The 26,762-nt window shown below is 45.7% G+C and overlaps 1 protein-coding gene across 2 annotated transcripts in view; it reads right to left on the reverse strand.

The window, feature by feature from the left end:
* The window catches only part of CLSTN2 (calsyntenin 2), a 744,137-nt gene that overhangs the window by 115,993 nt on the left and 601,382 nt on the right, over nucleotides 1–26,762 (reverse strand). For both annotated transcript variants that reach the window (XM_070466678.1, XM_070466677.1), the window contains exons 6-8: nucleotides 20,585–20,770; nucleotides 7,693–7,941; nucleotides 91–212 (exon numbers count right to left, since the gene is read on the reverse strand). In XM_070466678.1, the coding sequence (XP_070322779.1) occupies nucleotides 91–212; nucleotides 7,693–7,941; nucleotides 20,585–20,770 (557 nt within the window). The remainder of the gene's footprint in view (nucleotides 1–90; nucleotides 213–7,692; nucleotides 7,942–20,584; nucleotides 20,771–26,762) is intronic.

Raw genomic sequence — 26,762 nt, forward strand, 5'->3', positions numbered from 1 at the left:
AGATACCTATCCATTGCCATCATCCCTGGACCACACCAACCATCCCAGCAGAGGGGTGGGGGGTGGGTAGGCACGAGGAGAGCCCCATACCTGGTCCAGCTTCCAGTGGAACTCCGCGGGGCGGAAGGTGTCTGCCTGGTCAAAGTCCTTGCGCAAGAGGAAGACAAGGCGGCAGTTGTGCACGTACAGCGCGTAGTGATGCCGGTTCATCTCTGAAAAGCAGAAGGAGGGTGTGAGGGGCGCCGGAATCCCCAAGCCCATCAGCCCTGGAGACGTCTTCCCGGTTCATCACTTCGCACAATCCCAGAAAACAAAGAAATGGGCATTCTAGCCTTTTCTTTCCCAACTGATCTAATGAATGGTTCTAGAACACACGTGTGGAGCTCTCTGAAATGGAAGAGGTAGATTCCAGAAAGCCCACAAAAAACCTCTGCAGAGAAGCCATTTGGGCCTTAAATACCCACATTTACTGCATTAGCGCCTGGATAAAATTACATATGTTCATAAGCTCTCTCTTTTTTGTACATAGACTTCTGGGAGTGCCAAGGACACTCTCTGACAATTACATCGGCCACTCTAGGTGCCTTTAACACAGCTGGATCCTCCCAGAGTTCTGGGCTCTTATTTTATTTCATCAGGCTTGACAGCAGTAACCACAGAGCACACCTTCATTTCTGTGTGCAGTTAAGGAGAGCTGCCTCTCCTCTGGCTGCTGAGAGAAGGGGCAGGTCAATTTTCCAGCTCTAGACACAGTTCCCTGAATTTCCAAAGCAATGAATAAATACCTTTTTCTCCATACACAGACAACAGATGGGACTTTTTCTTCCCTACTAAAATTTCCTTTTCTGCTTAAAAAAAAAATCAACTGGGTCCCAGCCATGATATCCTGTAGTCACAATATAACAACCATTGGGAGGGGAAGAGCTGTTCTTTGACCAATACTCAGAGAATCACACTGTACTACAAAGAATTACAGAAGTCAAGTATGATGCATATGTTCTGTAAGTATTGGGCGAATGAGCAGATACAGCAAGAAGGACATGGGCCCTGGATTCGGATAGACTTGGAGTGAAGCCATACCTCTGGATGACGCTGGAAAAGTAATTTAACCTCTTAAAGGCTTGATTTCCTTAGCTGTATCATGACAGGGGTGCTGGATTATCCTAATGTGTCATGAGAACAGGATGTTGGGATTGGTTTTTGCACATCCCGTACACACCTTGCTTATGGAGGTATAAGTGGGAGGAATCAACACCAAATCCCAGTTCGAGGCATGGGCTCTGAGTTAGTTTAAGCCAAAGGGGTTCGTGAAACACCCCCCGCCACAGTGTTTGGTTCAGAACCCAGGTCCACATCCAGTATTGCAGACCATTCTCCTGGCCATGGGGTTTCTGTCAGGAAAGTGACTTGAGTCAGGCCAGTGATTCTGGAGCTGTTATAAGTAGTCTAGGAAAGAACTGTCTCCCTCTTTTAGCAGCTAGCAAGAGACCCCCATCTCTTTCAAGAAGTTGCAGTATATAATGGGAGGCTTGGAGCTGCTGCAGCCATGTTTGCTAAGATGAAATTGATACATATAAGGTGGCAGATCTGAAAAATTGTAGAGAAAAGAAGCCAGGACCTTGATCACACTTTATCAGAAGCTGTCTGTCTTAGCTCTAGCCACTTTTAGTTATAAGAACCCCACATTCCCTTTATAATTTTGATTTTTAATCATTCAATATCAGTTTGCTCTGTATTTCCCATTCCTTGTAACTGAAAGCATCTTAATTGATACAATGAGGAAATGTGTATAAACCATCTGCCCAGAACAGATGTTCAATGGCTGTTGGTTATTATAAGGACTACTACATTGCCTCGTGACCATGACAACATAACAGAGTAGTGTCAGATGTTGTTTTCACAAAAGCATTACCGTTCTTCAAGATGCAACCAAAAGATGGACAGAAGGAGAATGGTCAATTGCCAAGTGTGGCAGTATTGGTCAAGGACAAAATTCAGGTGACTACTTGGTCTTTACATTGATGAAATACCCAAGGCCTGCTTATAGGAATTTTACTAACCAGTTCTTGTCTCCCACACTATTGCCTAACTGATTTCCTATAGTTTCTATGGATAACTGTCAGGAAGATACAGAAAGATTTCTCCCCTTTAGCTTCATTTGGTATCAGGAGAGGTTGTGGTGAAGAGGTAAAAGAAGAATGAAAGGTCAGACCTCATGGGAGGTTTACAGCATCTCTTGGCCTCCCTCCAGTGGTCCCTCCCTCCCCCGCCCCCTGTTAGCTGGATCCCTGGAGTCACCACCCCCACCAGGGGTAACTGGTTCCTCAGTGACATGAGGAACATCAGTGACATGATACACTCAGAATTCAGCTCCTCCTTTGCTGTCCTTCAGTGCTCTCCCTGGCAGCCCCCCTCCTTTTCCTTGCCCACATGTCTGGCATATCTTAAAGTCTTTTGGCCACTGTCAGATATTAAAATAGTCCAGAAAGATTCTGTCCAAATCAAATACCAGAGTGTCATGCATTAAAAGATCTTCCCCACTCAGCCTTGTCTGTGGCTCGTTGGCCACCAGTGGGGAAAGGACTCTTCTTGTCCCACTGCCTCCTCCCCCAAACTCCTCCCAGCTCCAGTCTTGGTCAGGGACAGGGAAGGCAGATAAGAAGGAGAGAAGTGGAGTCTCTTTAAAGAGGCAGTGGACTTTGTCATTTTCCCAGGGATGTCCAGTGTCCTCTGTCATGTGGGTCTACATATGGGTTCCTTCATGGGTGCATTGGCTGGTTTTTGGAGAGGTTTCGCAGGGATCACCTGTAGCCATGAAACTGGGATGGGCCCTGGTTAAAAAATGTTTTCAGCCCTTCTCCCCCCACTGTCCCTTCAATCTCCACACCCTCAATAAGAAAGGGTCTGTTACGATCTTCACATGGGAGTTGATCTGATACATGACACAGTCCCAATCTGGACAGCAGGGACATTCACACCACTTCCAGCCAACTTTGTTGGCTCTTACTTCTCCATTTGGAGAAGAAAATGGCAACTCACTCTAGTATTCTTGCCTAGAGAATCTCATGGACAGAGGAGCCTGGCAGGCTACAGTCCATGTGGTCGCAAGAATCAGACGTGACTTAGCAACAAAACCACCACCACCACCACCTCTCCGTTACTTCTCTAAGCCATGCTTTTCATGATTCCTTTCATGATTTTCATGACACCTTTCATGATCTTGGCACCTGCCCTCAGTTACTTATCCCTGCCCCCTTGCCAATCTGCTTCTCCTACTGGAGTCCTTCTTCCTGGCACTCAGCCCTCTTGGCTCCAGTCTCAACCATTTCTGGATGCCCATTTGGTTCCCAAGAATAAGAATAAAAACACTGATGTTCTGCTAAATTGTAGTAGGGCAGCCCTTCCCCCTGATGCTCCTCTCTCCTCACTGCTCCCCACTCAGAGGCAGCCCCCATTAGCCTCTTGCCTTCAGATCATCTGGGCAAGAGTCAGAGCCAGGTACACCTTTCCTGTACCCTAAACTCCTAGGACACGAGTCACACTTGCCCAGAGCTCCCCTGGGCTCTGCTCTGACAGCAGCCTGGAACAGATGTAAGAGTGTTTACAGCTTAGCCAACCTTGGTCCCTTTGAGAGGTTTTCTGAGCATCTCTGGACATGTGAGAGCATCCCTTCCTTGTCCAGCAGGCTGAGGGACCATCCTAGGACTCTCTACTAGGCTGGCACCTCTGCCCCCATCACTTGGTGATTTCTGGACTGGTTGGCCCCTCTGTATTGGAAAGCCCTGTTTGAAAGTAGCTGGCACTGCAAGTGGCACATCATATTCAAATGAAACTCAGAGGCATCGAGAGGGCTGATGCCAGGAAGAAAGGGTCCCACAGCAGGAGCGGGTGTGTAGAGGGAGAGGAGTTTCTAAGAGAGGCCAGGAAAGGACATTGCTCACACCAGGAATGGAGAGATAGGGTCAACAAAGGTGGGGTTGGAGGCAGCACAAGTGCCCCTCACAATACCATGTGGTAGAGCCATTGCTATGTGTTCACCTAAACTTGTATCCCTGCTCTTAGAAACATAGCTTAAGTCATATCGCTGCTTCTCTCATGGTCAGATGGAACACTGAGATCAAATTCTCACCAGAAAACTGTGAGTATATGGCTTGCTGGTCTAGCTAATAAAACCCTTCTGTGTTCAACCGTCTATTTCAACTTTCTGTTCCATGGTTGAAAATGGCAGTGACAAATGATGGAAGGATCTCGAGTCCCCAAATGTCTGGGCAAAGCTGAGCCTCACCCCGCAGCTCCATCTCAGGCTGCTGGACAGTGACAGGAGGGAAAATTAATGAAAGGTGTTGGTCACTGTGAGGCTTCTTGGGTGGTTGTGCTGAGTGGTTTTCTTTCTTTTATAAAACTGCAATTAACCCTTGATGACTAATCAGTTCTGTTATCCAACTATTAATAAATAACTTCATCATAGGCTAGCATTGGTGAGTTTTACTTAGTGGGTAAGACAGAAACTAGTGCAATTTTCATGAAGGGCAATTTTGTGATTTATATCAACAGTCTTTCTAACATTTATTGGCTTGACCAAAAAGTTTGTTTGGTTTTTTTCCATAACATCTTATGGGAAAATCCAAATGAACTTTTTGGCCAACACAATATATTCTTTAACTCAATAATTCAGCTTCTGGTCAGGAAATAATCAAAACTATCCATACAGGTATATACAAGAATGCTTATTATATATTGCAATAATGCCTATTACAACATTATTTCAGTTGCATTTAAAAGAAGACTTTCTAAATGTCTAACAAAAGGGAGCAAGTTAAATGAAGTATAATAAAGCCTCAGGACTGTCATGTAATTCATATTTTTAAAGAATATTTTATCACATAGAGAAGTGACCTGGATACATGTAATGCTATTTAAGAGAAACATAATAGTATCACAGGTATTATAAAAATAGATTGAAAAATGTAAGAATACTCTATATATACATAGAAATAAAAATAGGATTTCATTTCATAGTGAAATATGTCAACTGTTATCAGAAAATACCTCCAATTATTAGAATTTTAGGTGACATATATTTTTTCTACTTTTCTGTGATTTTTAGGTTACCTGCTATAAACGTGTTGCTTTTATAAGTTGACAATTCTTTTCCTGATACATAAAAGCCCTAATCAAGCTTTAGTTGATTCTAACAAATGTTTTAATTTAGGGCAGGAGATATATATAGGTTTATTTTCAAGTCAGAGAAATGAGAAAATCTTCCCCATTGTTTTTGTGCCAGTGTTGAGCTGATTGGCCCAGTGTTATTTTATGCTGAGGCCAAAGCTGAGCAGCGCCATAACTTGCTGGTTGAAGGGGCTGAAATGCCTACTGGGGGCGCTACTCTGATGAAAGTGAGGCATCATCATCTAATGCAAAGTTTTCAGCCATGACTGCATGAAAGAATCCCCCAGATGCTGACTCACTGAGCCAGGGCAGGGCTCTGGCATCTAGGTATTTTTACAGGGTCACGAGGTTATTCCAGTGCATAGTAGGGTTGAGAGCCGCTGTTCCAATAGCATGGTCCTGAAACGTGAAATCAGTCCTGAATATTCATTGGAAGGACTGATGCTGAAGCTGAAACTCCAATACTTTGGCCATCTTATGCGAAGAACTGACTCATTGGAAAAGACCCTGATGCTGGGAAAGATTGAAGGCAGGAGGAAAAGGGGATGACAGAGAATGAGATGTTTGGATGGCATCACCGACTCATTGGACGTGAGTTTGAGTAAACTCTGGGAATTGGTGATGGACAGGGAGGCCTGGCGTGCTGCAGTCCATGGGGTCGCAAAGAGTTGGACATGACTGAGGGACTGAACTGAGCTGAAACCTGAGCCAGAGGAACTAGGGCCAAGCCTGTTTCTTTGGCAATCAATTGTGTTATCTTAGGTTAGTTGCTCAACCTTTCATATTCCAGTTTCCTTCTCTGGAAGCCTGAAGGTCTCTATCTGTCTGAGCTGCCTCCCAAGGGCATTTGATACATTTTAGAAAGGACTCCATGTGTGTGGCCACTAACCCCAGCTGGGGATGCTTTGCTTTTGGGCTCTTGGGTTCATGATGGAAGCACCCTGCCAGGCACCGCGAAGATGGGGCCACAGGGTGGTTCCTAAGGTCCTGGGCTGAGCTCTGAACCCAGTCCCAATCCCCAGTGGCACCTTAAGCAGGTCTATGGGGCCCTTCCTAGAGAAAGATCCTAGGAAAACCAATCCTTGGCCCTGGCTCTGACAACATATGCCTAGAAAAATGGGCAACCTTCTTTGTCTCAGTTTCTACATCCAAAAAACACTTGAACATGTATTGAAAAGATTAGGTGAAATAGGAAATGTGGGGTTCTGATAATAATAGAATGTGGAATAAAACCAGAAATAGTAGTGATAATGACAACCACATTGAGTAAATTGGCACTGATTTTATGTCTGGATCTGCTAAGTGATTTCATACATTATCTCATGTTTATCTCCCCCATGTTACATATGGGGAAACTGAACTGAAGCTGAGTAGCAAGCCCCCAAAGGTCATGTGTTAAATAGTGGGAAAGCTTCCATGTGAACTGTGGCTGTCCAGCGGCAGAGCTGAGCATGCAGACTTCCTTCTCTCCTGTCTTCTCACTGCACCATGGGCTGCTGTTATTTATTTGAAGTATTTTAACAAGAGTAGCATTTGAAATGGAAAACTGTGGGCATCAAATTTTCATGAGATATCAGAGTATTTGTGTGTGTGTGTCTTTACATGTGGGGTGTAATGAGCAGAACATGGGGTAGGAGTTAGCCAGAGCTAAGCTTACCTTCCAGTTCTGATACCTACTGGCTGTATAATTTGGGACAAGCTACTTAACCTCTCAGGGATGTTTACTTATCCTTAAAACAGAAAACACAATATTGCTTTTATAAAATCAATTGTAGAGATGTGAGACACTGTTTGGAACAGGAAGAGCTAACACAGATTGTACTTTCTGTGTGCCAGGTACTGTTCTAAAGCTCTATACACACATCAAGTCACTTAATTCTGATAAAAACCTTATGAGGTAGATAATACTATTAATAAAATGCATGTTTTATAGACTGGGAAATTGAGACCCAGAGAGGTTAAACAACTTGCTCAAGATTACACAGCCAATAAGTGCTGGAGCATTTTTAACCACCAAGCTGTGAACCCGCTTACACACACTTAGCATACTGAAAAATAGCTAAGAAGACTTAGCTATCATTATTATGCACAGTAGTGATTTTCAACTACTGTTGTAAGTTAGCAGGACCCTTTCATTGAAAATTATCTTAATGGAAATATGCCTATATATAATACAGTGAAGGTGGAGCTGCTTTGCTTGAAGTAAAGATGAAATCTCCTCCCTCAGCCCCAGTCCCTGGTACAGCAGCCCTAAGTTACATCTGGGGAGGCTGAGGTTCTGAAGAACCCAGTCTCAAAACCACCAATGCCAACTTTTCGATTCTTTGGTGTCTGTACCCTACCTCCCATTTTCGGTCTTGTCCTACCCCAAGCCTGGGAAGTCAGCAGGCAGAAAACCAGAGACCAGATTGTTTTCCCAGGTCTCCTCTCCTGTTTTTCTCCCACACTCTTGGTGGCCGTGGCCATGCCTGACTAGCTGGGACATAACGGGCAGCTGCTAGGAAAGCTGGATGCGAGGCTCACCGGTTTTATCTGAGTTGCAGAGGATGGTTTCCTTCTCTGCTCTCACGCCAGGGCTGGGGCCGTGCTTCATCCACATGGTGATGGTGAACTGGTCGGTCAGGTTCTTGGGCACAACTCCGTCAGGGATCTTGGCACCCTGCCTGCCATCGAACTTGAAGATCATTTCACTGCTGTCCACCAGCAGTCCTGTGGTCCAGTTGGTGGCAGCACTGGGGGATGGCAAGAGGTCAATGATGCCAGAGGAGGCTCCTACAGGGGGTGGGGACAGAGAGAACAAAGGGTCATGCCTCCCAGGCCGGGTGTCCTCATGTTCTGTTTTCTGCTCTCAGGGTCACAATGAACTAATCTGCGTACTCACCCAGAACTAAGGGCTCTGCCCTGAACTGGGTGACTTGGGAAAAGAAGGGTTAAATGCCATCCTTGCCCAAGTTGCCTATGGTGGCTTGGGGAGGCATCAGTAACTTACAGACAAAAATATTGCATGTGGGAAAACAGAGTGCAATTAACACTCAAGAAAAAAAGTGCTGAAGGAATTTAGAGAAATGAGATTACCCTGGGGGCTTTGATAAGCAGGCAAGGTTCCTGGAGAAGGCCAGGGCTTGATTCCAATCGATTGATTCATTCACGCACTTACCCATTCATTAACCTGTCAGCCATTTATTGAGCACCGACCAGGTGCCAAGACCCCTCCCGGGTGCTGGCAAAGTAAAAGTGAATCAGCGCAGTCCCTGACCTGGAGGAGCTTGGTCCCCACAAATTGATGGACACCTGGGATGCGGTGAGACCAAGGCTGTGATGGGGAAAGTTCTAGGTCCTGACCTGGAGGAGCTTGGTCCCCACAAATTGATGGACACTTGGGATGCAGGGAGACCAGGGTTGTGATAGTGGACACACAACCTGATTCCAAGAGGAGTGTGAATCACTCTGCACTCATCACACTTTTTTCCAATCATTTGTTTAGGCCAAATGGTACACTGGTTGAGAACACGGGTTCCGAAGTTGGCAGAACCTAAATCTGACGCCTGGTGGTGGCCTGACTTTTGAGCCTTGTGACTGTGAGGAGAGACGTCACCTTTCGGACCCTCTACCCCCTTCTCTGCCACCTGCCCTCCCAGGCATTGTGGGGAGCAGATGAGAGACGGCATCCTGGCTTGGACAGCGTGCTTGGCACACCACAAGTGGAGCTCACTCCAGTTAGCTTACTCCGTCACTATTATTAGAGTTGCTATGATTTCTGCTACCACTACGATTCCAGGCTAAGGGTAACCTGAGGCAGTGGGAGTGCCATAGGCGGATTTGTGTTTTGGAAGAATTACACCAACAGCTTTGTGGAGGGTGGGGCTGAGTGAGCCAGAGGAGCTGGCCCAGAAGGTAGGATGGCACAGACAGGAGGGTAACTGGGCTGCCGTGGCCTTTTCATTGAAGCTTAGGTGCTGCCAGCAGTGTTCTTGGCATCCTTATGCTCTAGAGAGGAGCAGAGCTCAGCTACTCAGGGGATGCGGAAGGTTGAGGTCTTCCTAATACCAGGGAACAAGAACCAGGGAGTCCAAGGTATACCTGGTGCAGGGGACCAGGTGTGTGGGGCTCCCTCAGCACAGTACTGACCAGGGGGTCATAAATGGATTTAATGGACAGCGGTTATGTGTATATAACCTGCCATTTGTCAGGGATCGCTGGACTTCTGAATTCTGTATATCAGAGACTCATCTCACCTGGGGACTGCGTTCCAGCCTCGGCCACCACAAACACCCCCTAGAATTGAAATGACCCTTGAAAATTCCTCAGAAAGGTGCTATATTAGAAACCAATGTACTTTGAAAATGTTTCACCCAGCCAGTTTTCCCTCTAGCCTTGGAACCTATTGGTTTGCAATTGAAGGTTGGCTGCGTGAAACATTTGTATCCTTAGAGCCAGCTGCTCTGCTTAGTTGGTGAGAAGCTCACCTTGGGAGTAGCCACTGGGGAACTACAGTGTCTGAGATGTAGAGGGTGGTGATTCCAGTCTCAATTCTCAATCACCCTGCAGCTAGCTTATCAAGGGAAATTGTGGGCAGCATTGACTGTGTTATCAACAAGCATGTTTCTTAGGGCTTTTGCCTGGTAGCATGCCTGACACATAGTAGGTGCTCCATTAATGTTTATAACTGCCTTTCCTTCTGCAGAGTACCTCTGTGAGATGCTTCTGGCCCCTACCCAATACCCACTGAGCTTATTCACCCAGCCTTTAGTCCATACCCTGCATCTCTCATCAATATGTACTTGGGATTTCCCTGGTGGTCCAGAGGCTAAGACTCGGTGATCACAATGCAAGGGGACCAGGGTTCAATCCCTGGTCAGGGGACTAGATCCTACATGCTACAACTAAACTTGCATGACACAACTAAGACCTGGCGCAGCCAAGTAAATAAATATTAAAAAATAAATTTTACTTGTTCTCATCCATACTCCTGGAGCCTTACTTGATATCCATTTTACTTATCTGATAAGTTAGTTCACACTAACATTTTAATGACTAGCAAAGCCTGCAGGGCTATGAACCTCCCTAGGTATTTGAAAGAAGGAAACCTACCAAGGTAGTGGTAGGTAAAGATTTGGGGGTAGTTGGGGAGTGGGACATACATGGTCTTTGGAATAAGTTCATTTTCCTAGAATCTCCCAGAATAATGCAACCTGGCAACAGCTTCTCTGTCCCATAAGTGAGTTGGTTCGAACACCAGGATTTGTCCAGGATAACAGCTGGTGACTAGGGCTCACACAGAATGTATGTCGTTCCTGAAATTTCAGGTGGCCAGGGAGATGCAGGCTGACCATGCAGGGCTCCTGACTTCTAGCTCAAGCCAGTGCCCTCAACGCAATCTGGCAGGGCCTGGTACAGGGATGTGTGTTTGGCCATTATCAAGGTCAGCTTCACCACCACACAGAGCCAGAGACTTGCATACCAGGGAACAAGGATGACATTGACATGGCTCAAAACTCCACCTCTTGAGCTTCCTTTTTGACTGAGGACCTTGCTGCTGTTATGGAGCCAGTGTTCCTACAGAATTCACTATTCATTTAGGCTAGTGAGGAGCTGATTGCTAATTTTCCCCAAAAGCAAGTTTGGATAGATGGAGGGAGGTACAGAGCAAGGATGAGGTGGAGGGTGATGGAGAGAAAACAGAAAGAGAAGGTTAGGAAGAACAATTGGTTACATATCATTTTATGTATGTGTATTTAGGGAACTTTATTTTTCATAGTTACAGACCTTTATTATTTTTTTTGACATTGATTTACAATGTTATGTTAGTTTCTGCAGCAAACTAACATAGCAAACTAATTCTGCAGTACAGCAAAATGATTCAGTTATCCATATGTATACATTATTTTTTATATTCTTTTCTATTATGGTTTATCACAAGATATTGAATATAGTTTCCTGTGCTACACAGTAGGATCTTGCTTATCCATCCTATATGTAATAGTTTATTTCTGCTAAGCCCAAACTCCCACTCTATCCCTTCTCCACACCCTCTACTTCCTGGCAAGTGCAAGTCTGTTTTCTATGTCTGTGAGTCTGTTCCTGTTTTGTAGATAAGTTTCTTTGTGTTAGATTCCACATATAAGTGATATCATATGGTATTTGTCCTTCTCTGTCTGACTTACTTTACTTAGTGTGACAATCTTTAGGTCCATCCATGTTCCTGCAAACGGCTATCGTGCTGCTATGAATATGGGGTGCAGGTATCTTTTGAATTATACTCTCAACAGACATTTATTCTTATTTTCCTTGAAACATTTTATTGGACACTGAGTGGGTCCAGACTTAAGTATGTCAATGCTTTTCTTTAGTTATTCATCTAAGTGGTGGATATTATTATGATTCCAGTTTACAGTAAGAAATCCAAGGCTCAGCAAGCCTAGGATCACAGCCAGCGAGTGAGTGGACCCATCATCAGAACTTGCCAGCCCCAAAGCCCACACTCCCCACTGCACCACCTCAATCAACCTGGAGGAAGATCTTATCATCTCCTGCACATGAAAAAAATGGAAGTATAGTGATTTATAATATTGTGTTAGTTTCAGGTGTATAGCAAAGTGATTTGGTTACACATATATATGTATGTATCTATACACTTTTTTCGATTCTTCTCCATTTTAGTTTATTATGAGACAGTGAATATAGCTCCCTTTGCTATACTGTAAAACACTGCTGTTATCTATTTTGTATATGGTAGTGTACATCTGTTAATTCCATTTTCCCCAATTATCTTCTCCCAAACTCCTGTACATTTACAAACATGGAAACCGATGCCCAGAAAGGGGAAATGACTTGACCAGGATCACACAGCCACAGAGCTAGTTAGAGGCAGGCCCAGCTGTCGGACACCTGGTGATATTCTTTCTACCATATAGCACAGTGTCCTGCCAAGCTCAGTCCAGAGCCCAGGACCCCACCTGTGTACAGGTGGCTGTCCACAGAGAGGCATGTGCCCTGGAAAGGCCATTGATGTCTTCCTTGATGAGGGAAATAGCATGTCACTCTGCCCAGCCCACAGATGTTGCCTCCAGGAAAGCATGACACTGTGTTTCACTAGATGGTGCAGACTTCCACAGGCTTAACTGATTGTATTTCATTTTCTAGGGGCTTCCCAGATGGCTCAGTGGTAAGGAATCCACCTGCCAGTGCAAGAGGCTCGGGTTCAATCCCTGGGTCAGGAAGATCCCCTGGAGGAGGATATGGTAACCCATTCCCGTATCCTTGCCTGGAGACTCCACGGACTGAGTCTAGTGGGCTATAGTCCGTGGGATTGCAGAGTCAGACATGACTTAGTGACTGAGCAACAATTTCATTTTCTGGTGCACTTAAATAAAATGAGAGAGATTTCCTTTTTCCTAAAGTTCTCTCCCCATGGAAAGCAGTGGGTAAACAGGATGTATAACCTGCAAAGATAGTGCAGCATTGTCTGCATGTCAGGGTGTATTTAAGATGCAAAGGTCCCTGGGACCCACTGGGCTGCTGAAAGCTCATACTGGTCTGGTGCACAGAAACTGTGGCCTTAGTGTAAGGGGCTTGTAACCAGAAATGAAGTCTGCTTTGAGGTCTCTGAGCCCTATCAAGGTGGAGAAGCCTCACCAAGCCAGCAAGTAGATAAAGACAGGGGTGAATTAGGCAGATTTCAGGACACACAGTGGACTGAGAGCCCACGTGGAGCCTGATGGTAGGGGTCACCATCTGGTCTTTTCTTTTTTAATGTTTACTTATTTATTTGGCTGCACTGGGTCTTAGTTGTGGCACATGGGGTCTTTAGTTGTGGCATGTGGGATCTAGTTCCCTGACCAGGAATCGAAGCCAGACCCCTTCACTGGGAGCAGGAAGTCTTAGCCACTGGACCACCAGGGAAGTCCCTGGACCTCTTAACTGTAGGGTTTGTGTGCTGTTCTGGATGGCCTTGGTGAAGGCAGAGTGCCCTCAGCATTTCACAGTGGGCCTGTGGTCATGGTGAGAGACATGGAGCCTCAGTCATGCCTCCTTATAGTCCACAGTGGGTTGCAGAAAGGGATAGGGAGAAGGGGAGGATCTCAGGGGAGAGGAACCATTGTAATCAAGGACACAGGCCTCATTTTGTAGCATCTTCCAAGATTAGCAATATCAACTCCATATTATTTAATTACATGCTTATATAATGTCTTAGTTATGCCAGGCATTGTGGTGGGAATACAGCAGTGAACCATGCAGCAATGGGCCCTACCTCTAGAGACCCAATGGAAAGTCTTTTAGTTTTGGTGGGTGGAATAGTTCATTGGTAGAGAGTCTTGGGGGAAGCCAGGGAGGCCCTCTTGACAAAGGTCCTACTTGAATTACATGAACTGCATGATGGTAGAAAGAATTCTTCTGTTCTTAACATGCTTCAATGACCCACTGATCACAGTTGGCTGTGTGACTTGCTCTGACCAAGAAAATGTGAATGCAAACGACATGTGTCACTTTAGGGCAGAAACTTTATGAGCCAGTCCAAGCTTCACCACATGTATTTTTTCCATCTGTCATGAGATCAACAATATTCTAGATAGAGACTATTCTGTTAGCCTGGATCCTGGTGGGAAACCGACATGGAACAGAGCCACAGTCAATCCAAGAAGGACATGTGGTAGGAATGGAAATTAACTTTTGTTATTTTAAGCCGATAGACTTTGATATCATTTGTTACTGCAGCCTAACTTGCTCTGTCCTGACTGATAATGCATAAGTGACTGACATCAGTGGCTACCATAACCACTTTTCTATCTGCATGCCTTCAGGATGGAGGTGGAGGACTTCTTGATGTCCTTTCCAAAGCTCACAGCCTGTTGATCTTACCATCAGGTTATCCTTCCATCTCTGGAATCCTAGACAACAGGGCTTCTTCAAAGGCCTTGGAATCTCCCAGTGAAGCAAGCTGAGCTTTGGACGAAGATGATCAGCCAGACTATTGGGGCAGGGCCATGGATCCCCAGTGGCCGATCAGCCTGGGCAAGCCTGCTGCAGGCAAAAACTCTCTCCCCAGAATAGAAGGGCATGCTATATGGTAGCTACTTCATTGACTTTAAAGAAATCATAACCAAAGAGAAGCCCATTGCTTACTGTCATTACCCATTGCTCAGTGTGTGCAACCCTTGCTCTTGTATGAATAGTGATTTAATTGGATTCCCAACATGTGTGCATCAATTTTCCTTATAATAAAGGGCCCAGTTCAGCTCTGAGAATGGAAAAACTGGTTATGACTGGGGAACTGGTACTGTCCTTGGAAGCTCTGGCTCTTTAGAAGAATCTTGGAGGAATTGACAATGGTTTCTCATACTTCAGCTATCCTGAATGTATAAAACCTTGAATTGTGATTCTTAATGAGGACAAGCTCTGTTAAGCTGCCCAGTGTAGTAGAAAGCCATGGACTAAATTTTTTACATGACTGTCTTCACCTTAAACTGTTAGGTGGTCTTATTAACTTCTAGATAACCCCATGAATGAAAGCATTTGTACACTGAACAAATATTTGCTGAATTAAAAATAAGCAAATGAGGACGTCCCTGGTGGTCCAGTAGTTAAGAATCTGCCTGCCAATGTAGGGGACATGGGTTTGATCCCAGGTCTGGGAAGATCACACTGCTGCGAGTCAGCTAAGCCCGTGTGCTACAACCACTGAAGCCCGCATACTCTAGAGCCTGTGCTCTGCAACAAGAGAAGCCACCATAAATGAGAAGCCCATGAACTGCAACTAAACAGTAGCCCCCACTTATCACAACTATAGAAAGCCTATGCAGCAAAAAAGATACAGTGCAGTCAAAATAAGTAAATAAATTAAATAAGCAAGCAAGCTGAACCTGAGTTTAAAAAAAAATGAATGAACAGATTCTCTTTGAAAATCTCCTGTGCTCACAAGTGTATAAACTCTGAGAACAGCTCACTGCCTGATGATCTGAGCTGGTCTGATGGATCCATTTCTTGATTTAACAGCAGGCTCTCACACTGCAGCCTTTCCTTCAACAGGACCTGTCCTTGGAGCTCTTGACTCCACACAGAGAGCAGCTGACCCCGGGTGTCAGAGGGTGGTGCTGCACAGATGCCAAGAGCCTGTGGTTTCAGGAAGGAGCAGTCCCGGCCTCAGGGCCCCGAGAGACATGTGTGTCACAAACTGCTTTGCTGCTTACTGTAATATGCAGTGACTCAGGGGCATGGAAGCAGGCCTTTCCTTAGGCTTGGGTTAATGTCAAATTGAAATTGGACAGGAAGCCTCACTGGGGCCTCATTGTACATTTCATTCTCAAGGCAGTTTTGTGGCACTTCATCTTGGGAAAACCTGGGACTGAGATGGCAGAGTCCTTCATCTTGAATTTCTGAATCCAGAGGAAGTGATAAGCAGCTTGTCCAACTTCCCCATGAGGCCTGTCTTCATATACAGGAAGGTCAGCGGGGGACCGTGTTAGGCTAAATTTGTTCCTGCAAGTGGAAAGGGACACAGGTGCAGGACCTTGCATCACTTTTTTCAAAGTCTCAGAGCGCAAACTTCAGGCAGCAATATGGCTGATGTCTGGTGCTCCCTTGGAAACAAAGAGGCTTTTTTCTGGTGCTACTGCACCTGCCAGGTACTTCCTGACAGTGGCTCTGTCCGGTTGTTGTTTGATGGCTCCTTATTCAGGGATGCCATCACTGCTCCTTGTGATTGATGCTGCAGGAAGAGGAAGCAGGTGGGCACTGATCCTACCTCTCTCAGAGGGGAAGGCAGCCTTGCCTGGGCTACTGCACAAGGACAGTGTCATAGAAGCAATGCCAGAATTCAAAAGCACCCAGGAGCCTTCCTGCACTGCTTCTGGTAGCAGACATGACAAGCAAATATTGACTTAAGCAAAGGGTTTGGAATGGTAAAGGAGAGAGAGGTTCTAGTAAGAAAAAAAATGAGCAAAGGCATAGGGATGGGAATGAGCTGGGGATGGGGAAAAATGGGGTACTGTGGCCCAAAAGAGGCTGCACACTGGGAAGAAATGGGCTCTAACAATGGACCAGTGTGATGGTGGCAGGTCCTCGGGAGCTCGGGAGGGTGGGGAGTCATTCTAGAGCCGGGCACCTATACCTGGCTGTTCCACAGGTATTTGTCATCACTGTCCCCTAAATCCACCCTTGCCTGGAATTTCTAGTTCTGGTTGGTGGCACTCTCATCCAGCTAGATGCTCACATTAGAATCTTCTAAGATTCCCTGTTTTTCACTGCTTGACAGCTAATCATGTTTGACTCTTAATGATTTTGCCTCCTAAATCTGTCTTAGGTTCATCCCTACTGCCACTCCCCCAGTTCAGAAATCATTATCTCTTGCTTAGACTATGGCCATAACATCCTAATTGGTCTCCCTGTTATCATCCAAAGTCAATGAAGATATGTAGAATGAAAAATGCATGAACACTGGGGCTTACAGTGTCGTGGTGGCCCTCTGGCTGGGAAACCCTGCCAGCAGCTTGTTGACGAGCTAGGGAAAACACAGAGAAGCTTGTCTTCAGAACCTAAGGAGCCCCACATGAGTCAGGAATCGCAGCCCAGGCTCCGCTTTAGAAGAGATCTGGTCTGCCTTTCCCTCACAGTCTGGAGAGAGCGTGGGGCCCAAGGAAGCAGACCTAACACAGATGGGCATGTGTCTCACTCATTTGCTTCTGCCTTTTCTCTGTAGATTCAAGAGGCAGACTCCTGATCTGGAGGCAGGAATAGGCCAGCCCCGTCAGGCTCACTTGGGGTTCCCAGAAGTGTGCACCAGGAAGTGAAAGTGAGGACTATACTGTCCATGGAATTCTCCAGGCTAGAATACTGGAGTGGGTAGTCTTTCCCTTCTCCAGGGGATCTTCCCAACCCAGGGATCAAACCCAGGTTTCCCACATGGCAGGCAGATTCTTTGCCAGCTGAGCTTGACAAAGGGTTGCTCTCAGTACCAGATAAGCTTGCATCTCAGGGTAAAGTGCTTTCCTGACTGAATTAACCTGCCTTCCTGCCAGGCGAGGCTGGCAGCCCAGAGGAGTGAGCTATATTAACAACCAGATGCAATTTTGCTCTAAAGTTTCTTCCCTTGAAAAATCCTCTCCTTCTCTCCATCTCCTGTTCTCCCCCCAGCAACATTCAGAATCAAATCACCCATACGTGCCCTTGGGCTCATCTGATCTTTAACAAGTTGACTCCATCATCTCCTAACCTGGAGGAGTAGAGGAAATGACTGTAACCTGCAGTGGCGTGGGGTTGAGCTGACTTATAATTCAGGTGCACAGGGAGCGGGATGGGATATTCATTCAAAATGAGGTGTTGGCGGAGACAGCTTCTCTGTGCGTGGAGTAAAGAGCACCGGAGGCAGCTTTCTCAGTGCTGTGGGCTGCTGATGGGCATTTTTACAAGAGCTGTTTGGAATACTTAGGTTGTGCTGTTTTCCCCAATCTCCTGCATCATTCTAGAAAAACCTGCCTTCCCATGGGCCCTCCTTGCAGCCTGGCAACATGATAAATGGGGCACTGTGCTACCCAAGCTGGGCATACTGCACATCCAGTTCTCAAATTGTCACTTGGTCCTTGGGCAAGAGCTGCGTGCATGAAGGTGTGAGTGTGTGCCTGTGTATGTACCTGTGTGTTCACTGTGTGCATGTGTGTACCTTGCATGCATGTGTGCACTTTGTGTGCCTGTGTGTACCTGTATGTACCTGTGGGTGAATGTGTGTGCCTGTATGTGCATACATGTGTATTTGCATCTTGTGTGTGTGTGCACAGAAGTGTGTGTGCATGTGTCTATGTGTCAGTGGTGAGGGAGAAAAACTGCTCCAAAGACAGTAGTGGAGAGGTCCCCAGGAGGGGCTGCAGGCTGTGTTCAAGAAGCCACATCTTCCTTGGGAGATGGAGTTACCCCCAAGTACAGGCCCCATCATAAGACTAAGCTCTTTCTGGAGCTGCCCACAGTCCGGCTGGAGAGGCTGTGTGAGGGCCTGAATAGTCTTGGAGAGAACAAGAAAGAAATGAAATATACATGGTGGGGAGGAAAGAGGCCCATCAACACATCCATAATCTGGTGTACCAAGCAGGTGGGACCACTTCCATAGCACTGTGTCTTATTCTGCAGTTGACTTGAGAGATTTACATTCCAGCTCTAGAGGTCTGGCCCAGCATCACAGATCCAGAGCCAAAGAGCCCCTCCCTCCCATAGACCTACTTTCAAAGTCTGGCTCTGTCACTCCCTGTGTGACCTTAAAAATAATTTCTCCTCTCTGGGCTTCTAATTGTCCATGTTTAAAACTGGATGAATAATTCACTCCTCAGCGTGAATTAGGGTAGGGCATGTGAAGCTCACTGGAGAAGGGAATGGCAACCCACTCCAGATTTCTTACCTGGAGAATCCTGTGGACAGAGGAGCCTGATGGGCTACAGTCCATAGGGTCACAAAGAGCCAGACACGACTGAACAGCTAACACACACACATGTGAGGTGTACACAGCAGGTGCTCAATAAAGCTAAGCTTCATAGGGTAGAACCTGCATCAACCTGGCTCCCAGTTCCAGCCTGTTTCTTTCTTGGGGCACCATCTCTCAGCCCACTGACAGCCAGCCCTCTGTCCCCCACAATTGGATCCTTCACATTCCCCATCTCTCCTCCCAGCCCAGCTCTTCTCCAACATGGGCACCCAGGCCTGGCTTCACCAGCATGTGACCTGAACAGTCACACGGGGCCCCCGGCTTGGTTTCATGCTTTGCTGTTTCTGCCTTAAAATTCTTCATAATTTTGGAACAAAGGTCCACCACTTTCATTTGCAGTAAGCTTTCATGTTCCATAGCTGGTCCTGGAGGAGGAGACCCACCTCTCCCTAAGAGGCAGGCACCACCCTTCACATTGGCCCCTGGGAAGGTGCCTCTCTGAAATCAACACAGTACAGGGGAGCCGTGTTCCTTCAGGTCCATGCTAGGTGCTCTTCCACACCTGGGGCTTGTGTCTACATGTGTGTGCCTGTGTGTGTACACAGGAACATAACATCCCTATGTTACTGATGAAGAATAGAGGCTTTTTCTCAGCACTTGCCCACAGCCTTAGAGTCAGTACATGGTGGGGTCTGACCAGGTATGGTTGGTGCTGAAAGCTATGCCTTCCAACCCTTTAACCCAGGGGTCCCCAACCTTTGGGATCTAATGCCTGATGATCTGGGGTGGAGCTGATGTAATAATAACAGAAATAAAGTACACAGTAAATGTAACACGCTTGAATCATCCTGAAACCACTCCCCACGTCCAGTCTGTGGAAAAATTGTCTTCCAGGAATCTAAAAAGGCATGATATACATGAAGTTACTAACAAAACAGAAACAGGTTCACAGTCTTAGAGAACAAACTTATGGTTGCTGGGGGGAATGGAAGGGGAAAAGGGATAGTTAGAGAGTTTGGGATGGATATGTACACACTGCTATATTTAAAATGGATAACTAACAAGGACCTACTGTATAGCACAGGGAACTCTGATCAATGTTATGTGGCAGCCAGGATGGGAGGGGAGATTGGAGGAGAAGGGACATGTGTATATGTATGGCTGAGTCCCTTTGCTGTCCACCAGAAACTATCACAACATTGTTTGTTAATCAGCTGTGCGTGAGTGCATGTGTACTCAGTTGCTTCAGTCGTGTCCGAGTCTTTGCAACCCTGTGGACAATAGCCCCCCAGGCTTCTGTCCATGGGATTCTCCAGGCAAAAATACTGGAGTGACTTGCCATGCCCTCCTCCAGGGGATCTTTCTGACCCAAGGACCAAACCCCCATCTCTTAGGTATCCTGCATTGGCAGGTGGGTTCTTTACCACTAACACCACCTGGGAAGCCTGTTAATTGGCTATACTCCAATACAAAATTGGAGAAGGCAATGGCAATCCACTCCAGTACTCTTGCCTGGAAAATCCCATGGATGGAGGGAGCCTGGTAGGCTGCAGTCCATGGGGTCGCTAAGAGTCCATGGGGTCGCTGCAGTCCATGGGGTCGCTAAGACATGACTGAGTAACTTCACTCTCACTTTTCACTTTCCTGCTTTGGAGAAGGAAATGGCAACCCACTCCAGTGTTCTTGCCTGGAGAATCCCAGGAACAGGGGAGCCTGGTGGGCTGCTGTCTATGGGGTTGCAGAGAGTCAGACACGACCGAAGCGACTTAGCATCAGCAATACAAAATAAAAAAACTTTAAAAAAAACTGTCTTCCATGAAACTGGTCCCTGGTGCCAAAAGGGTTGGGCATTGCTGATTTAACCATAATAAGTAAACTTAATATTCATCCAGGGGTTACATGTATCAGTGCAGTGGGGAGGGGCTGATTCCTTCATAATATAGTAAGATACACTTTGTATATATTGTTTAAAACAATGAATTAAAAAATAACCCGAACAGGGAAGCCTACCACATAATTTCTGAAGGGACTTCTCAGAGTAGGTCTCCCGGTCACAGCCCTTCCCAATGTAGTTGGTCTGCAGCTCCGTGGTGATCTGGATGGAGGACACGGCCCCATCGCACGTCTCCAGGTGGATGCTGGGGAACAAGGGCACGCTCCCCGAGCCAGGCTGGTACTCAATCCTCTTGGTCCAGTCTGAGTAAACAAGGAAAAAGTGACTGTCAGTCAGGTGCAGACAGTTCTGCTGTAACATGTGCTTTGAAAATGTGCATTTGTTCCAACACAATTGATACCTTTGGAGAAGGAAATGGCAACCCACTTCAGTCTTCTTGCCTGGAGAATCCCATGGACAAAGGATAGGCCTAGCAGGCTTCAGTCCTTGGGTTCGCAAGAGTCGGATATGACTTAGTGACTAAACCACCACAATTGATACATTAGGAAATGATTCAAGGATAACGGGGATTTCACATTTGTTTATGCAAGATTTTGTCCCCAAGAAATACTAGATGAATTCAGAAATCCATGCCTAGCTGAGTTAAGCCACGTAGGAAGGCACGAAACAGGCCCATGTACAAACCTCAAAACATCTACCAGCTACCCCACTCGCCATGTGTGCAGAGCCACATCTGCCTGCAACGCAGTTACAGCTTTCTGTGTCATGCAGAAAACCCTCTTCACAATAATGCATCAACTTCAACCCTTCCTATATCCACCACCACGAGCAAACCTCAGGTCTCTTCAAGGTAAGGTACCACATTTACTGTAGTCCTTATATACTTCTTAACCATTTAACCTGTGTAAAACTGTGCTGGTGTTTTTTGTTTGTTTGTTTGTTTGTTTGTTTTCTGTCTCTTTTGTTCAAATAAGGTTGACTTTTAATTTATTTTATTATTATTTTTTACTATGCTGGGCCTTTGTTCCTGTGCATGGGCTTTCTCTAGTTGTGGTGAAGGGATGGTGTCTACACTCTAGTTGCCATATGCAGGCATCTCACCACAGTGGCTTCTCTTGTTGTAGAGCACAGGCGCTAGAACTCTGGCTCAGTGGTTGTGGTGCTGGCTTATTGCCGTGGGGGCATGTGGGATCTTCTAGGACCAGGGATCAAACCTGTGCCCCTGCCTTGGCAGGTGAGCTTCCAACCACTGGACCATCAGGGAAGCCCCTTTGTCTCTTTTCATGCATCACTGATGATGTGTTTGACTGTTGAGTCCCTCGTCCCATTTTTCCCAGCAAGGTGATTTTCAGTAATGCATATACCTCGCCACAAGCAAACAAACAAAATAAGAGACCAAGGTAATTCAGGATTCCATGAGGGCCTGGGGTTAGGCACAATGATTCATTCCCTTTCAGGACTGTGACTTAAGTAGGGCTGATGGTCTTATCCCTGCATTTTAGTGGAAAAATAACTTGGAGACATCAAAGTGTCAGAGAGGAACAAAATCACAGTCAAAATGACACCACACAAAAAAGAGCAATCAACAAAAATAAACACTGAGAGTGAGTATACACAAGAACTGATTGAAACAACAATAGTGGAGAGTCAGAGCCTAGGCAAGCCATGCTCATGGTGACTGGCAACAGCACTTGCTGACAGTGATGCCTGCCTGAGAAGCCTATGTAGGCCTGAGCCAGACTTGTGGGTAGAAGTCTGAATCATCAAGGAACATGAGTTGTGGATACCATTATATATGACTCTCAAAGGTTTGTCACATTGCTAGATGGTATCTCTTTTTTTAAAAGTTTTTTATGTGAACTGTTTTTTAAAGGTCTTTGTTGAATTTGTTACAATATTGCTTCTATTTTATGTTTTGGTTTTTTGTCTGGAGGCATGTGGAATTTTAGCTCCTGGATCAGGGATTGAACCTGTACCCCATGCATTGAAAGGCAAAGTCTTAACCACTGAACAACCAGGGAAGTCCCTGGATGGTGCCCTTATGCCAAGGTAAAAATGAAAATCTATGGACTGCCTGCCTCACCCTTGGGAAACTCAGAAAGTCTTGCATTTAGGATCATTCATCATCCACCAAGGGGTTTCCTGATAACGCCCACTGGCCACTGGCTGCCGTCTTGAGGAAACCAGCAGAATGAAAGGGCTGGGCTTAGGGACAGATGGCTTTGTTCAGTGAGCAAGTATGTGTTTGAGCTTCTTATGTACCCAGCTCTGCTTGGAGCAACACAGATACAGCAGTGAAGGAGTCAGAAAGTGTTCCTGCCTTGTGGAGCTGAAAGAGAGGCAAGCAATGAATACGCCATGCTGTCCTATTGCGGAGGGTAAGTGCTATGAAAGGAAAAGTGGTGACAGAAAGGAACTTCTTTAGCTGGAGAGAGTTCCTGTCTGAGCTGACGCCTGAATGTCAAGGATGAAAGCCCATGGGGAGCCTCAGAGAAGCTTGTTTGAAGTAGAGGCAGCAACGATCTTGGCTTGTCTTCATCAGGTCAGGAAGTTCTTGGGCAGGTTAGTGAAGGTCTCCAAGCCTCAGGCATCTTATCAGTGAAGTGGGGGCCATAGTGTGGGGGTGAGGACTAGGTGCGACCATGTGGGCCTGGCATGCAGTAGGGCTCCAATCCTCGCTATTCCTTCCCCAGAGAGGAAAGAAGATGCTCATGCCCCCTGCACATTCCGCATAACCCGGCAATCTGGGTTTAGCTCTGAACCCCCAAGTTAACCAGCCACCCTTTAATGTATTTTTTGGAGTCATGAGCAAAGATTTAACACCATGTTGTGAGGTTTATCACCAGGAAAGGTGCTATGGGATGAGTTTTGTTTGTTTGTTTTTAAATGAAACTTTATTGGAGTATACTTGCTTTACAATGTTTCCACTGTAGAGCAAAGTGAATCAGCCATACATATACATATATTCACTCCTTCTTGGCTTTCTTTCACATGGAAAGGATGTTTAGATGACAATGACTATAGGTAAAAGAGAATATACCCAATTATATGTCTTTCCTCAGAACCCTGAGGAGCTGTGTCTGGAATGGCTCATCACCTCCTGGAGGATAAGACTATGGAGTTGCTATAGCCCATGTGGCCCCAGGTCAATCTAAAGGACAAATCACTGGCAGACAGGAGGGCTTTTTGTCTGATATATCTGAAAATCACAGTGCTATAAGCAGCAGTCCACACATGACCAGGCTCATCTCAACCTAGGTTCAAAATTTTGCATACCATTGTGCATTCAGTCATGCAATTTCTTCTGCATGGAGCTCCCTTCCTATTCCTTTCTGTCTGTTACCTCTACCACATAACTTTCAAGATATCTCCAGTCTGGATAGAAACCCTCCTCTGTGCCCTCACAGCATTCTCAACAGTAGAGTCCAAGCTGATGGTAAGTCTGAATCCCAATAATGCTGCACAATGCCCAGCACAGGGCAGATACTCACTAGACAGTGGTAGGAAGCGTCTAGGATATCACTGGACTGATCCATTTGTGTGCCTTCCCCTTCTTGTAACTAGGAACTCTTCAAAGGAGGAATTTTGAGTTTTTGATCCCTCCACACCAAGCTCTGAGCCCAGGAAATATTTTCCAGGTGGATCTGGGGAGCCCCAGAGACCTAACCTTGACTTCAGCCTTGGCAGCCTTTCTTGAGCCACAGACAGAACCCAGAGCCTATTTGTAGCTTCTCTGATACTTCTCCTGGCTGCCCCTACTCTCATCGTACAGAAACAACCACTCCGACAGAAGCCATCACATGTTTGTTCTCAGTAAGGCAATTGGTCCAGAAATGATAATGGAAGAATCTCTTTCCAGTAAAAAGACATAGTATCAAGGAGGAGGCTGCTCTCCTTCCCTTCCTCACTCCCGTCTCTCTGCATCATCTTTCTCTTTAGAGATGCAATTTAAAATTATCAGAGACATGGTTCTGTGCAGGATGCCCGTGGTATGGCCTGACATCACCAATTCTTGAGTCTCTCCTGCTAGTGGGTGAGACATTCCCCACAACATCTGCTTCTGGAAGCCTCTTCTGTTAGAGAAGCCCAAGACATCCCTGGTATTGGTATTCTGTGGGAGCTGTGGGCATCTCTTTCTCATCCAGATATGTTAGTGGTTATCTCTGATGAGAAATTCCAGCTTAAGTCATTTTAGAAGGCATGTAAGTACCGGACCAAATAAATAACAAGGCTTTATATTGTCACCCTGCTTATTCAACTTATATGCAGAGTACATCAGGTAAAATGCCAGGCTGGATGAAGCACAAATTGGAATCAAGATTGCCGGGAGAAATATTAATAACCTCAGATATGCAGATGACACCACCCTTATGGCAGAAAGCAAAGAAGAACTAAAGAGTCTCTTGATGAAAGTGAAAGAAGAGAGTGAAAAAGTTGGCTTAAAGCTCAACATTCAGAAAACTAAGATCATGGCATCTGGTCCCATTACTTCATGGCAAATAGATGGGGAAACCATGGAAATAGTGACAGACTTTATTTTCTTGGGCTCCATAATCATTGCAGTTGATGACTTGCAGCCATGAAATTAAAAGATGCTTGCCCCTTGGAAGAAAAGGTATGACAAACCTAGACAGCATATTAAAAAGCAGAGATATTACTTTGCCAACAAAGGTCCATCTAGTCAAAGCTATGGTTTTTACAGTAGTCATGTGTGGATGTGAGAGTTGGACCATAAAGAAAGCTGAGTGCCGAAGAATTGATGCTTTTGAACTGTGGTGTTGGGGAAAACTCTTGAGAGTCCCTTGGACTGCAAGGAGATCAAATCAGTCAATCTTAAAGGAAATCAGTCCTGAATATTCATCGGAAGGACTGATGCTGAAGCTGAAACTCCAATACTTTGGCCACCTGATGCAAAGAACTGACTCATTGGAAAAGACCCTGATGCTGAGAAAGACTGAAGGCAGGAGGAGAAGGGGATGACAGAAGATGAGATGTTTGAATGGCATCACTGACTCGATGGACAGGAGTTTGAACAAGCTTTGGGAGTTGGTGAAGGGAAGCCTGGCGTGCTGCAGTCCATGGGGTCACAAAAAGTTGGACACAACTGAGTGACTGAACTGAACAGCAGAGACAGAGTCCTACCAAAGTTTTCAGCCCTTTTTCTGCCTTTGGTTAAGGGGGCAAGGCCCTCTCCAAGGAGAAATCAGGCAGAAAAGAACTTGAAGAACATCACACCTGCCAGTAGCTTTTGTGATCTCATGAGGCTTGTTTTTGAGGGTTTATAGAGAGCAGGCAAACCATAACCACATCATAAAAGAAATCAATGAAGCTTTCTGAGTGTAGCATCCTTGAGATAGTGGGAAGCTCACACAAACATCTTTCATTTTCCAAGAAAGGGTGGGGGTTTAAGAGAGCAAAAGGCAAGTCATCAAACTCAGTGTTTGCCACATGAAATATCTATTCATTTTCATTTTCTGGAGGGTAGATGGCAGGATGACTAAAAGTATGACCTCTAAATTCAGGGTGCCTGGATTCAGATTCCAGCCTTATCACTTCCTGTGTGGACTCTGAGTAAACCACAGGGGACTCAAGTGGGTAAGTAAATTTACCCACCTCGAGCCTGAATAAAAGTAGCACCTACCAGGATCTGGGGAGATTAAATGCTGAATCATTTCAGCCTCAAACACAATGGACACATTCATCAGATATAGTATTAATGCTGTTAATTGATCATGTATTCAATAACATTTATTGCAGGAAATAAGAGGACATACAATTATTAGCATCTACAAGATGATAAGTGCTTTGACATCTGTTCTTTCATTTAATCCTCCCAGCGACCCAGTGAGTGGGTGTTACTATCTTAATAGTACATATGGCAAAACTGTGGCTGAGAGCTGCTGTGACTTGCTCAAACCTATATAGTTCTTTTACAATAACTCCTCTATGATTCTGAGGTTTTGCTGGGAGTGAGAATGGCAATTTTTACGGATTCATCTTTGAATATTCAATTTACACTGATAAATTTTTTTAAATGATAATTTCTGATAATGGTAAAGGATCAAGGAATATTGTCAGTTTCATCAATGCTTGACCTTGGGGGCAGTTATAGGGGTCGAGGGGCTGCTTTGATACCGAAGACTTGAGGAAATCTGGGTTTGAATCTCATCTCACCCAAATTCAGGTGATGTGACCTTTGCGAAGCAGTTATCTTTGGGCCTCTATGGCCTCACCTGTAGATCTGAGATACTTATACCTCCTCATGGGCTTGATGTAAGGATTGAAGGCTAAGGG

The sequence above is a fragment of the Odocoileus virginianus genome, chromosome 4 (genome assembly GCF_023699985.2).
Source record: "Odocoileus virginianus isolate 20LAN1187 ecotype Illinois chromosome 4, Ovbor_1.2, whole genome shotgun sequence".
Taxonomy (NCBI): Eukaryota; Metazoa; Chordata; class Mammalia; order Artiodactyla; family Cervidae; genus Odocoileus; species Odocoileus virginianus.